Source organism: Monomorium pharaonis, chromosome 3, assembly GCF_013373865.1.
Source record: "Monomorium pharaonis isolate MP-MQ-018 chromosome 3, ASM1337386v2, whole genome shotgun sequence".
Taxonomy (NCBI): Eukaryota; Metazoa; Arthropoda; class Insecta; order Hymenoptera; family Formicidae; genus Monomorium; species Monomorium pharaonis.
The window spans coordinates 13,055,444-13,068,848 of NC_050469.1; the positions used below are offsets into that span (position 1 = coordinate 13,055,444).

The window sequence follows — 13,405 nt, forward strand, 5'->3', positions numbered from 1 at the left end:
TATTTGCTATTAATGCAAGTACAATGTTAATACTGCAATAGCATATATTATTGTATTGAGTATATCTGTAGTTGGCAGCTTGCAACTACATATCTTATTGGATATATTGCATTTTTTTTCAGTGTACGATAACCTCTCGCGAGTCTCGTCGCGTATTATTTGAACTTAGAATATTTTTGTTGTTTCTTGTATTATTTAGACTTAGAATATTTCCAATATTTCTCCAATATTTGGAACTTAGAATATTTTCGCGAGTTGAAGTGTAAATCGAGGGCTACAATTCCGATTCCTAATTAATTCTTTTTTTTTTGTTCTGATATAGACCTAACGTTCGATTTCCGTGCGAACAATAAGGTGCAGGTTCCGATTCCATTGTTCGCTTATTTCTTAATCTTATACCAATAAATACAGTTAGTTGATCGTGTTTCGCATATTTCCTTTTTTTTTACTCTTCCTGTCTCATCATAACTTGATTGCAACGTCCGGCGAGTGTTTCACATTTAAATCCCTCTTAATTTCCATTCCTGCAAGGAATTGGCTAGCGTGATCCCAATCCCACAACGGTGTAGGATCAGTATGCGTTAAAACATTTTTTTATTCCGTCAACCACTACCTGCGGATCGTATATATTACGTGCATAACGACTTAGCAGAATGCGAGGATCAGCACGCTCACTAGCGTTCTGGAATTTTTTTGGACAACACCGAAGTTGTCATTTCTATGTCTACCGCTGCAACAAGGCGTCTCCACTCACGTGCATGGTGGCAGATAATTAACCTTCCGCCCCATCGGGTCCACGCCAGATAGCCTGGTGCATGCTATCGTTTAATAAAGAAAATTTGTCTTTTGGTTTTTTTTTCTCTTATCCGCGAAACATCTGTCTCGCCACGCATCGAAAATGGATGATTGATAATTTGATTATCTTAAAACCATTGCGCGATAAATTAACCAGAAATCGGCTAATGCGTTCAGTTCACTCTGATTAATTCTATTCTACGAAATGACATTCCCGCTCGGCAACCATAGTTAAGTGGCAACACTCAACCCGCGCAGGACGTTACAATATAAAAAATAAAGTTAAAATAAACCTATTTATTTTTATTTCAATAATGTATACAATGTACAATATTCAATAACATATACAATGTACAATATTATTGACGAAATACTGTTAAAAACCCATGAACAAATTTGCGTCACTATCAAAGAAGCCTTGGGGACGCAGTAATTGAAAAGCGGTGGCTATGAATAAAAATTTTGTGATTATTAACATAAATTATTTAAATAATACAATATTAAATTCATGACTTAACTTTTTGTTATGTAAATTCTTCGTAACACATATTTATAAGGCTATTCGTAAACGCATATTTGTAAGGCTATAATATCATAAATATTACTAAAATTCAATAAATATAAGAATTCTAGTTAACATTAATTTCAGTGCACTCTATAGCAGCATGCAGGACAGTGTACGAGTCGAGCACGTTTTGCTTCGTGAATCTTTTTGTAATCTTTCGTCAAACGCACAAGTGTGAGCGTGACGTCTTTCGCATTATATACTCATAATTTTTATTATTTATCTAAGATTTCTCTAAAATTATTTATCTAAGATCTTTTATGCTGAATGTTTTATGCTGAAATTGTCTTTGTAAAATTATATAAGTGAAGTGTATGTTGTAAGTATTATATATTTTAATTACATCAATCAAAGAAAAATCTCCGCGAACTACTTACACGGGCGTGTATTTTTGGTTAAAAATTGTAAAATTTGGAGATGCAATTGGATGGGCATAGAAATGATTATGCTGACATTTCTGTGTTATATATATATATATATATATATAGATTAAAGATTTAAAATCAACTAATTATACATACATTCACACGCGCGACTTAATGGTGATTAGATTTGAAACTGTGCTTTCGTAAGCTAACAGGGAGCTCTCAGTGGATGCTGGTGGCTGAGACATACAATGTAGAAATAGAAGATAATACGTTTAACGCAGTGACACTTTTGTTCTACTCTATATTTAGTTAGAACATAGGGAGGAAGGTGTAGCCAATGTATAAGCATCAAAAGTATAAATAAAACATAACAAGATCGAGAACGGAAAAAAAAGCGATAAATCAGTTGTAGGCAAAACAAGAAAAAAGTAAAAATATAATTTGAGAGCATCTATGTTTAGAATGTTCTAATAAGCTACATTAAAAGAGTGTAAACATATTTTTTATTATATTCACCAAATTTATTTTATAATTATTTTAACTGACGGTCCTTGTATAGAGACTCATGCCGGCTAAGCTAACAATATCAGTCCCTATTATGGACTGACACCGCATCGAACGTGTTAAACTGTACAATCTGTACATTAATGCATGCGCACCATAAATATATAAAAAAAAGTAATTAATTCAATAAAATGTGCAATTGTGGGCTGTCAATTACAGATATATTTAATACAATAATTTATGCTATTGCAATATCAACATCATAAATCAATCAAGACCTTTGTCCCTGCATTAACAGCAAATATCATCAAATTGAGTATATCTGTAGTTCACATCCCGCAGCTATATACACATTTTATTGAATCAATTATTTTTTTTTATGTACATAAAAAAGAAAAACGGACTTTAAATCTATTACAAAAAGAAGAGGAAAAAAATTTATATAAAAAATGAATAATTGAGTTGTATTGAATGAATAATGTAATTGAAGTTTTAGAGCGTTCATGAAACAAAGAAAATCGTTTTAACCGCCAAAAATCTATTTTAAAAATATACTTATATAAACAAAACGCTAGAATTATAACATAGAACATTTAAAAAATAATAAATAAATTACAAGAAACAAAAAGTCTGAAAAACTTTTAACGATTGCGACTGCGTTTTCAGACAAAATTCGTTTTTTGCTTTAAAGAAGTCTTATCAATCGGATTTTGGAACCTTTAACATTCAATCACTTAATCTATATACTGATACTAATACACAAATGTAGCCTGTGTTTATGAGACAGCGGTTGTTTCTTAATGTTAACGGGTCTCGAGTGTCATTCTTGTTACTACACATTATTAATGATATGCTATACAAAATGAAACAAGAGTTGGAAAACCTGCTATACAGGCTACACTCATATGTTAGTGTAATCAATAAAGGTAATCGAAAGGATCTCATGATCTGACAAGACTGCTCCAAGTTCCTTGAATATAATATATTTAATAAATGACGTAACGATCATTAAAACATAAATATGCATTACAGCAGCATAACATATTTATCAGCATATCTGTAATTGAGTCAGTATACGCGTGTGAGCTGCACAGTTTATCTGATACTTTGCAATACAACTTATCATCACAGCACTAGCAAATCTTACCGGATTTATATAGTAATGTACAGAAAATAATATTATTATACATATATAGATGCATTAATTGAAGGATCCAACTAGTATATTTAAAAATATATTTTTCTTTTTCAAATTTTATAAAGAAAAAAATATTTATTGAAACGTAATACCATAAAGCTCATATTACAACTTAAATTATTACTACATATTGCTTCGCCTTTTGTGTTAATCCTTTTGCATCTTTGGGACATATTCACATATTCCACTTACAAAAATTATCACAACTAAATAAATAGTCCCATCAACTTCTACCTTTGTTTGTTTTAAAGAGAAAGGTTTAAAAGTTATATGTACAAACTGTCGCATTTTGAAATATTATGTTTTCAATAAAATATAGTTATATAAACTTTGCGAAAAATATAACTTCTAAGTAGTGAAGAATAATCGTATATTGCGTCAAAAATTCATTGATTTGATACTAATTATATATTTAAATAATTGAGGCGAAATTAACGACGACGCAACTGGCAAAATTTATTAAAAATCATGATCCGCTAACACAAATCATAAATTTATAGTGGTTTGAATGTTACTTAAGAAAAGCCCCAAGTGAGGGCCGAAACGTTGTAACTACTTGGAATTTTTAATAAATTTGCTAGTTACGTCGTCGTTAATTTCGCCTCAATTATTGCAAATCATTACTGGCGACCTTTCAAAAATTCGGATATTGTTTATATATTTAAAGTTTTATTTAATTGCAAAAAATTAAAATTTTATTATGATAAGTATTATAATAGTTTATACGTAAGTGGTTTAATAAGTAACTTGGTTTAATATTACAAAGAACAATTTGAGTTTTATAACGTAATTTATTTTTCGACATAGTCCCCTCGAAGTTCAACGCACTTACGCCAATGCTTCTCCAGGTTCGTGACTTCTTCACGAAAGTGTGTTTCTTCGAGGCTCTCAAAATACTCGTTTACCTCCAAAATGACCTTTTTATTTGACTTAAATTTGTAGCTAGCTAGGAAAGTTTTGAGTTTCGGGAACAGATGGTAATCAGAGGGAGTTAGATCGTGTGAATAGGGTGGATACAAAAGGAGTTTAAATGGTAATTCGATCAATTTTTATTGAGAACCACGGCTGAAATATGCCGGTGCATTCTCATGATGGAACACCTTTTTTTTGGCCATTCCCGGACCGGATTTTTCTGCGATCGCTGCCTTCTCTCCAAAAGTGATGCATAGTATTCTCCAGCAATGTCCTCTTCTCCACAAGTAATCGATCAGGAGAATTTCTTTCGTATCCCAAAAAATTAAAGCCGCCTTTCCAAACGCATTTTGCCTTTTTCGGAGATGGTTTACCTCATCCATTGCTTAAACAGCTGTTTCGTTTCTGGTGTGTAATGATGAATCCAAGTTTTCGTCTATAGTCACAAAACACCGCAAAAAATCTATTGAATTCTTTTTCCAACACTTCCAAACGGTCGGCCGATATTTGCATGTGATTCCGTTTTTGTTCTTGAGTGCGCAGATGCGACACCAATCTTGCGCAAAGTTTTTTCAGTTTTTTTGACAGTCTCTCACAAAGTTAGCGTAGCAAGAGAACCATTTAGCGTCGCGGAAAAGCGATGACATTTCGATAGATTTTACTATCGATTTCATGCCTTTTATTCAGGAGTGTATTCTTACATAAAAAGTGTTGGTCTTAACCTTTAGAGGACGGATATATTTTTTATCAAGTTTTTAAAATTTTCAAGTGGAAGTGTCCATATTTATGGCAAAGTGTTATGTTAAAAAAAATAAACGACCTCTCCAGAGCCTAAAAGTAGGCTTTTCGTCCGGTAACAAAAATTGTAAAATTGCTTGGGACCTTCAAGAATTTATGAAAATCAAAGAAAATATAAAAAATTTACTAAAAATTATCCCTACAGATTGTTGTATCAAGAGACATGGTAGTGGCTCGCAGTGAAAGCGCAGCGCGAGACCGACTGTGTTCTTTATCGCGAGTAAAGTAAATGTCCCTATTCCCGACACCTATAAGGCCGACCCAACAAAAGAATGGCGTTGTCAAGCGTGACGAAAATAAATTGGATAGTTTTACACTGGTGGATAGCTTCATCCATACACTTTCCAAAAATCGTAGACTCAATTCATTCCGTCAAGTATTTTTCTAAATAGAGAGGAATAAAGCGGCACTAGTGCGTTTCCCCTCTACCGACCAGGCATGCCCCCATGACCGAACACCTTTTTTTAGAGCATGCAAGGCAGATTCAAACAAAAAATAAACATAAAAACAAACATAAATCAATAATAAACAAAAAATATACATAAATAATGCAAATAGATATTTTATTTTAATTCAATCAATATTAGATTTTAATTCAATGAATATTTTTATTTTGATTCAATTAATTTTACATCTTTTGCTTTTTTCTCGCCTTTTCTTCTCGTTTCAAGCGTTTCCTTTCTTTTTCGGCTTCAATAATACGTTTCTTTTCTTCAGTGACGCTTATATGTACGGCAATGGGGACATGCAGGCATTTTGCTGTGCCTAACCTCGACCCCATCGAATAAATAAAAAAATAACAGTTTTCGACTGATTTTTTTGTTTCTAAGTATGGCAAACCATTTAGCGTTCGAATTATTCTTTACAAAAGAATTTTGAACGAAATACGGACTAGTTAGACGACTGACAATTCTTAAGGCTATTCTACAATTGCGTAAGCGTGGTCGTAAGTAGTTGTAAGAGTGTTATAAGGCGTCGTTGTAAAGCGGTACTTCCGGTTGTAGAGCATGTTGTGGAAGATGGTTGAATTTCATCTTTCACGCCTACAACAGATGTGAACGTAAGAGCCAACCAATCAGAGTGCTGTTCACGTCATCATGCCGCACACCACCATAATTTACTGCACTCTGATCGGTTGCTGTAATCAAGTTTACAACGTATCTTTACTTTATTGTAGATTGATCCGAAAAACATTTATGACTACTACTACTCCTACTCCTACAACCTTACGCTTACGCAATTGTAGAATAGCCTCCTCACTCTTAAGAATATGCGTGGATGATAACGTGTGGCAAGAAATGCGAAAAAAAGTATATTTATCATATTTACTCTACACGCTACAATCCTCTTGTACTACTTGAATTCTGGAATTTTTCCACTTCACTAATAAACGAGCTGATGAATCAGCAGGCTCATAAACAACGTTTCGCGTCAAAATGATCGGTAGAGGGAACATGGTCGAGAATAGGGACATTTACCTTACGCGACTTGCGAGCACCCGAGACTATCGGATCTCAGAAATGGCTAAACCGAACGAGTTCTAACTAGGTTCAATCGAAACCTTGAATTTTATTTTTCCTCTACGTACCCTATGAGAGGAGATATCATGACGCAAAGTTCACATGTCAAAATTGTCATATAAGATACGTCGTCGTCATCGTCGTCGTCAACTTTGTAGGCATGTAAGGGACGAGAGAGTCAAGACGAGGAAATGTACCGTTTGTTGTAACATGTACATCTCGAGAACGATTGGAGATGCAAACTAAGGATAAAAACTAGTATTATCAGATGTCTTCGGATTAATTAATTAAAATTTAATTAATTAATTAAATTCTAAAACAAATCTCGTGAACGGTTAGAGGTGCGTACTTGAGATAAACACTATATCTTTGGAAGACTTCAACGAGTCAATACGTATCTAAAATTAATTAACTAATTAATTAGTTAATCTTAAAATATGAAAATTTCGAGAACAGTTGGAGATGCGAACTTGGTATAAGCACTAGTATCATCAAAACATTTCAAAGAGTCAATCCAGAGTCATCACAACATTTTTGCAAGTTAATGTAATAAATAAAATTAGAAGCAGACAAATAAATATTTTATTACATCTAAATGTTTTATTATAAATAAATATTTGTTTCAAAAAACTTGGCGCTGCTAAATCCTTCGAATAAATATATTAATTCTGATTATATTAATCTGTCTCTCTTTCTCCCTCGTGCGTGTGTATTCGGTTTAGCTGCGTCAAGTTTTTAAAAAAATATATTTATTTATAATAAAACATTTAGTTGTAATAAAATATTTATTTGTCTACTTTACATTATTATTCTTTGTCATTCCATCCTTCTATGGGCGCAAAGCCCCCAATGTTTTAATTATGAATACTGGCCAAAGAATAGTGATAAATGTTTTAGTTCATATAAATATCTATTATAATTGTCGCAAAATATTTTGATATCATTAGTTTTGTAGAAAAAGTTGGATATCACGCATTTTTTAGTCTTTATAGACCATTTAAGTTGAATTTGATTAAAAGGATCATTTTAGATTTATGTAATTTTTTTCTTAAATTTAAATTTAATTAATTCTACATTGATGTTGATGATCAAATAGATGAGGTGTGATGTAAACTTATTCATCGGTTAAATATTTTTATCTGTATATTTCTAAAATATTATATTAATTTTTATTTAAAATTATTTTTAATTTTATTAATGTTATTAGGTAAATAATAGCATTTTCCGTAAAATCACACAGGCATGCACGCATGCACGCACGTACACTTGGCGCCCTTCTTTTACCTTTTTTTAAATTGTACAAGATACCGATTACAATGCATCTGTCTCAAGTTAATAATGATATCAAGACAGAAAGCAAGACTTTATAAAATTCAGATTTTAATTTGAAATGCGAATTCCGTGACCAAAAATTTCTGTACGGTATTTAAAAAGAAACCAGTCTCAAGCCTAAATATAGGCTTCCGGTTTTCTACTCTAGAGATTAATTAAAATTTATATATTCAGCATAGAATTAGAGATAGAATTTAAACGAGCTTTCTTTTATCACATTTAGTTATTGGTTCTTCTATACAGCAGATCAGGAGTTTAACATATTCTTGTAATTAAAAGCAAACTGTCTAATTTAAAAAAATTAACACAATTAAAAGATATTTCCATATAAACCGTTAGATTTTATCTTCAATAAATTATTAATTTTTCAGGAAACCGTGGTAAAAAGGCACATTTAAAAAATATATAATATGTTACTCCTTTTAGCAGAGATATTATTGCTTATTTTTAAAACGTTGTATTATATCTGCGAGGATGTATACAGATTGATCGTTCCACCGAAAAAAAAGAGCGTAGCCGGTGAAATCGTTTTAGTAAGTATGAAATTCTTAAAAAAAAATTGATATAATTTTACAAATATTATGACTTCAGATAATACCTCCATCATTAAATGATGATTCTGTATGGTGATTACTTATGGAATTATTTGTTCAGTAGCCCATCATTACAAGTTTTATTTATATTATATCTATTATTTTTATGTAACTTAAATAACTTACAAACTTGCTTGACAGACAAAAAACTTATTCTAAATTTCTCAATGTGATTCTCTACTCAAGATATTAATTTTTTAATATACCTTATTAAATAAAGTTATCTAGTACTTCTTTTTAAAAAGTATTAAAAAAGTATAATGTTAATATTATTTTAAGCTTTATCAAATTATAAACTGTAATTTGTAATATTTATAATTTAAACTATATTTTACATATTGTAATAGATAACAGGCGCAGGTCATGGTATCGGAAAAGAATTAGCAATTGGCTATGCTTCGTTAGGAGCAACAGTAGTATGTTGGGATATCAATGAAGAAACCAATAATCAGACGATGAACGATATTAAAAAAATGGGAATACAATCTGTATATGCGTATAAGTAAATATCTCCCTTTATAAAAATCTTTTTAAAGTAAAAAGATGATTTAAATAAAATTTATATGTTTATATAAATATCTGTAAACACCACCTTAAATTAAAATTGAGAAATTTTTTCTATCTTGAAAAAAATGTATCAATACTGATGAAAATTTGATCGCCGTTTTACAGATGCAATGTAGCAGATAGAGAAGAAGTTTTTGCAGTAGCCGAGAAAGTAAAAAAAGAAGTAGGTGATGTTACCATCTTGGTCAACAATGCCGGCATAGTAGTTATTAAATCATTCTTGAATCAGAGCGTCGATGAAATTGCACGAGTCATAGATATCAATGTAACAGCACATTTTTGGGTAATGCACCAAGATATCGAAGATTTCTAAAAGTTACAACATTTAAGAAATATACAAAATATAAGAAATAATATACATAATTATTTTATATATATATTTTATTAGCTTGTCATTCACAAATAAAATATATAACTAATTCAAATGTAAAACTAACTGATGTTACATGAGTATATGTATAATTAAATTTTCACTAATTATTGTTCATAAAGGAATATTACTTTCAGACATTAAAAGCATTTTTACCAAGTATGATTGAAAAGGATCACGGCCATATTGTGGCACTTTCATCAGTAGCAGGACTTGCAGGCGGTCCTTATGGTACAGTTTACTGTTCTTCAAAATTCGCAGTCAGAGGTAATGCATCTCACAATTATATTCTACTAACACAGTAGTATGCTTATTAAAATAATCACATTTTTTAATGTTAAATTAACATTATAAGAAAATTAAAAAGTCAGTCTTTTTATAACAATTTTTATAAACTACTAAAGTTTTTAGCAACAGAAATATACTCAATAAAAGTTATAAAATCTTTTAAGTGTTATTAATTAAGTCATTTATCTTTCACAAATTAAAAATAAAGATTTATGGTTTTACTCTGTAAACCGCATTTGTGTGATTTTTAATTTAGATAAAAAAACTATGCAAAATTCAAAAATTTTTTAATTTACAACATCTTTATTTACATTTATGTAGTACCGCAAAAAATTAGTCGTTTTCTTAAATATTGATCTAAAAGATATAAATTTCAAGCTGTAAAATGCTTTTTGATTTTATTATAATTTATTATTTTTCTTTGGGAAAAATAGATAATTATTTTGCTACAACAAAACTAAAAAATCACTAAATTCTTGCTGAAAAATGATCGATTTAATTGTGATAACCTCATAAAGAAAATTATAAAACAATTAATTGAACATTGAAACAAAAATAATCTTTGATAAAAAGAATTACACAATGCTCAACAAATAAACAAATTAGAAGTAAAGATTCATGCTTTTAAATGCTGTAAATTGCATTTATGTGTAATTTTTAATTTGCGTAGAACTTCACGTAAAAAATTTTAAGATTTAACGCATTTTTATTGTATTTACATAACTTTGTAAAAAATTAATGGGTCATTTATTAAAGTATTAATCACAAATCCTAAAATGCTTTTTAAAACATTTCATGATAATTATTTTATATAAAGTTACATTTGTTTGGAGTTTGTTTATTTTTGGAAATCAAATTTGGTGATTATTTGATTTAAATGTCGAGTGTATTTTAACAAATGCTTTCATATTGGCACGTAATTATTACGCTAAAAAATGTTAATTTGTATTATAGCCATTATTTATAAATGTGTGTGTGTGTGTGTGTGTGTGTGTGTGTGTGTGTGTGTGTGTGTGTGTGTGTGTGTGTGTGTGTGTGTGTGTGTGTGTGTGTGTGTGTGTGTGTGTGTGTGTGTGTTATACATAAGTTTAATAATGCGTATGATGTAAAACTGTAGATATAAATAATCATATAAAATACGTTTGTATATCTAAAATTAATATCTGTTCTTATATCACAGGACTAATGGAAGCTTTTTCTGAAGAATTACGTAGACTGAGTAATGGAAAATCTTCTATTAAATTCACTACTATTTATCCGGGCTTCGTACTTACTGGATTTTATAAGAAGGCAAAAATAAAGTAAGTTTACAATTTTTTGTACATTTTTTTATATACATACATATACAACATTAATTTTTATCGACGATATTATTTAATTAATAAAATAAAGTATTTATAACGGTTTTTAGTGGCAAGTAATTGTATTTTGTTTATCCATATAGATATCCCAGATGGTTAGTGAGAGAATTTTTACCGCAGGATGTGGCTTCTTCGATAATTGACGCACAAAGACGAAATTACGAAAACAAAACCATATCTATAAATATGCCCCTTTTCAAAATATTAAGGTAAATTGCTCAAATAAAAAATTTAATAAACTCACAATACATTTTAATGTGTTTTTAAATATATAACAATTAACTGCAGGACAATTTATCATAAATGTATTAATAATATAATATAATAAATATAATAAATATTATATTATAATTACCATTTATTTACATTTCTTTATAATAAAAATATAATTTTTATTTTACAGACTTTTACCCGATAAAGCATTCAAGTCTTTGGTAGACTTCTTAGATATAGGCGCCTATCCAGAAGATTAAAAATTAAGATATCTATGACATAAGATATCTATGAAATTCATTAATTTCATGATAATAAGATATTATTATGATTAGTACTAAAAGAGATATCTTTTTTTTATTGTTGCTGTAACTTTGTATACTAAAAATAAGTAATATACTGTAATACATGCGCAATCTCTCAAGTTTTACAGATTCAATTGGAAAATATTCTTCAATTAGATAAATGTACATAATAATTTTATATTTTAATTGTATATTAAACAGATGTGTAATAAATATAAAAAATTTTTACATTTTTATTATTTAAATAAACATAATCTTTAAAAATATTTAAACGTATGTGTGACAAATGATTTATACTGCAGCAATATAAAAAGATTTATAGAAAATTAAATAAAATTATATTTAAATCAATTCGATAAATGATTATATTTGCATTAATCGTAACAAAATTTATTGTAGTATTAATTTACATTAATTATTTTACACAGTTAAACTAATAACAAATTATTTTTTCTTTGTATAGCTTATCTCTAGATAAATATTTAAATAATTTTTCCTACGATAATGCTCGATTGCGTTACAAGAATAGTTGAAGATTTATTATTGGTATTTTAATTGGAAATTTTATCACACGCCGCGTATTTCTAATATAAATAGACCGCGTATTAGACACTTATATATTTTCAATATTTATCTCACTTATTTCACTGCAACACGACTTTGCTGATCAACATTTCAAAAGATATAGAAACATATGAAATTGAAATAGATAGATTGCTTCAAAAAACAAACATTTTTTAATCACGAAATTCACTTATTGCTAGAAAAGTAAGAAAAAGTTATAATTAGCGATTTATAATATATAAAATATAATTTAACATCTCTTTAAAATAAGCGTGTTTTTTTAAGTTTCTGAAAACTAATCCAAATACCTATTACGTTTATATGAAATAACAAAGAAATATTATTTTTTATATAAAAATATATTTTTCTTTTTTATATAAATTTTTTAACTTAAAAATGAAAGTTAATAAGTTAAAGTTTACATATTAAAAATAACTTAAAGTTGAAGTTAAGAATTAACAATTAACTAATTAAGTTCAATTCAAAGTTCTTTAATTTTTAATTTTATTATTTTATTTTTAACTTTTTAACTAGGTACTACCTAACTCCAGTTACAGCACTGTCACATACCTCACATTCTTTAACCTTATATTCTTACGTTATAACTGTAAAGCATATTAGAATGTGTAAACGATCAAAACCAATATCTTCCAATTTCTAACATCTGACTGTTGCTACTTTCTAAACGCACCCGGTAAAATTTTTTTATCTAAAAACATATAAATATATATTTAATATGTCCGTATTTGTTTATACTAGCTTCTTTTTTTGTAAAGTTGTTTGATATAAAAAAATAATAGTCATACCAAGAAGACAAAAATTTGCACCCGGTAAAATTTTTTTATATAAAAACATATAAATATATATTTAATTTTATTATTTTATTTTTAACTTTTTAACTAGGTACTACCTAACTCCAGTTACAGCACTGTCACATACCTCACATTCTTTAACCTTATATTCTTACGTTATAACTGTAAAGCATATTAGAATGTGTAAACGATCAAAACCAATATCTTCCAATTTCTAACATCTGACTGTTGCTACTTTCTAAACGCACCCGGTAAAATTTTTTTATCTAAAAACATATAAATATATATTTAATATTCAATATGTCCGTATTTGTTTATACTAGCTTTTTTTTGTAAAGTT

The 13,405-nt window shown here is 28.9% G+C and overlaps 1 protein-coding gene across 4 annotated transcripts; it reads left to right on the forward strand.

Moving 5' to 3' along the window:
- Positions 1–1,427: 1,427 nt before the first annotated feature.
- LOC105832560 (short-chain dehydrogenase/reductase family 16C member 6) lies at positions 1,428–11,900 on the forward strand. 4 transcript variants are annotated; one of them, XM_012673640.3, is made up of 8 exons: positions 1,428–1,534; positions 8,364–8,525; positions 8,933–9,087; positions 9,258–9,435; positions 9,660–9,789; positions 10,991–11,111; positions 11,255–11,380; positions 11,575–11,900. In XM_012673640.3, exons 2-8 carry the CDS (start codon positions 8,403–8,405, stop codon positions 11,642–11,644), a joined length of 903 nt encoding a protein of 300 aa, XP_012529094.2. In that variant the 5' UTR covers positions 1,428–1,534; positions 8,364–8,402; the 3' UTR covers positions 11,645–11,900. The 4 variants fall into 4 exon arrangements, with proteins under 4 accessions (XP_012529094.2, XP_036139909.1, XP_012529093.2 ...); XM_036284016.1 differs by having other exon boundaries at positions 1,449–1,497; XM_012673639.3 differs by lacking the exon at positions 1,428–1,534 and adding an exon at positions 3,282–3,396.
- The last annotated feature ends 1,505 nt before the right edge of the window (positions 11,901–13,405 follow it).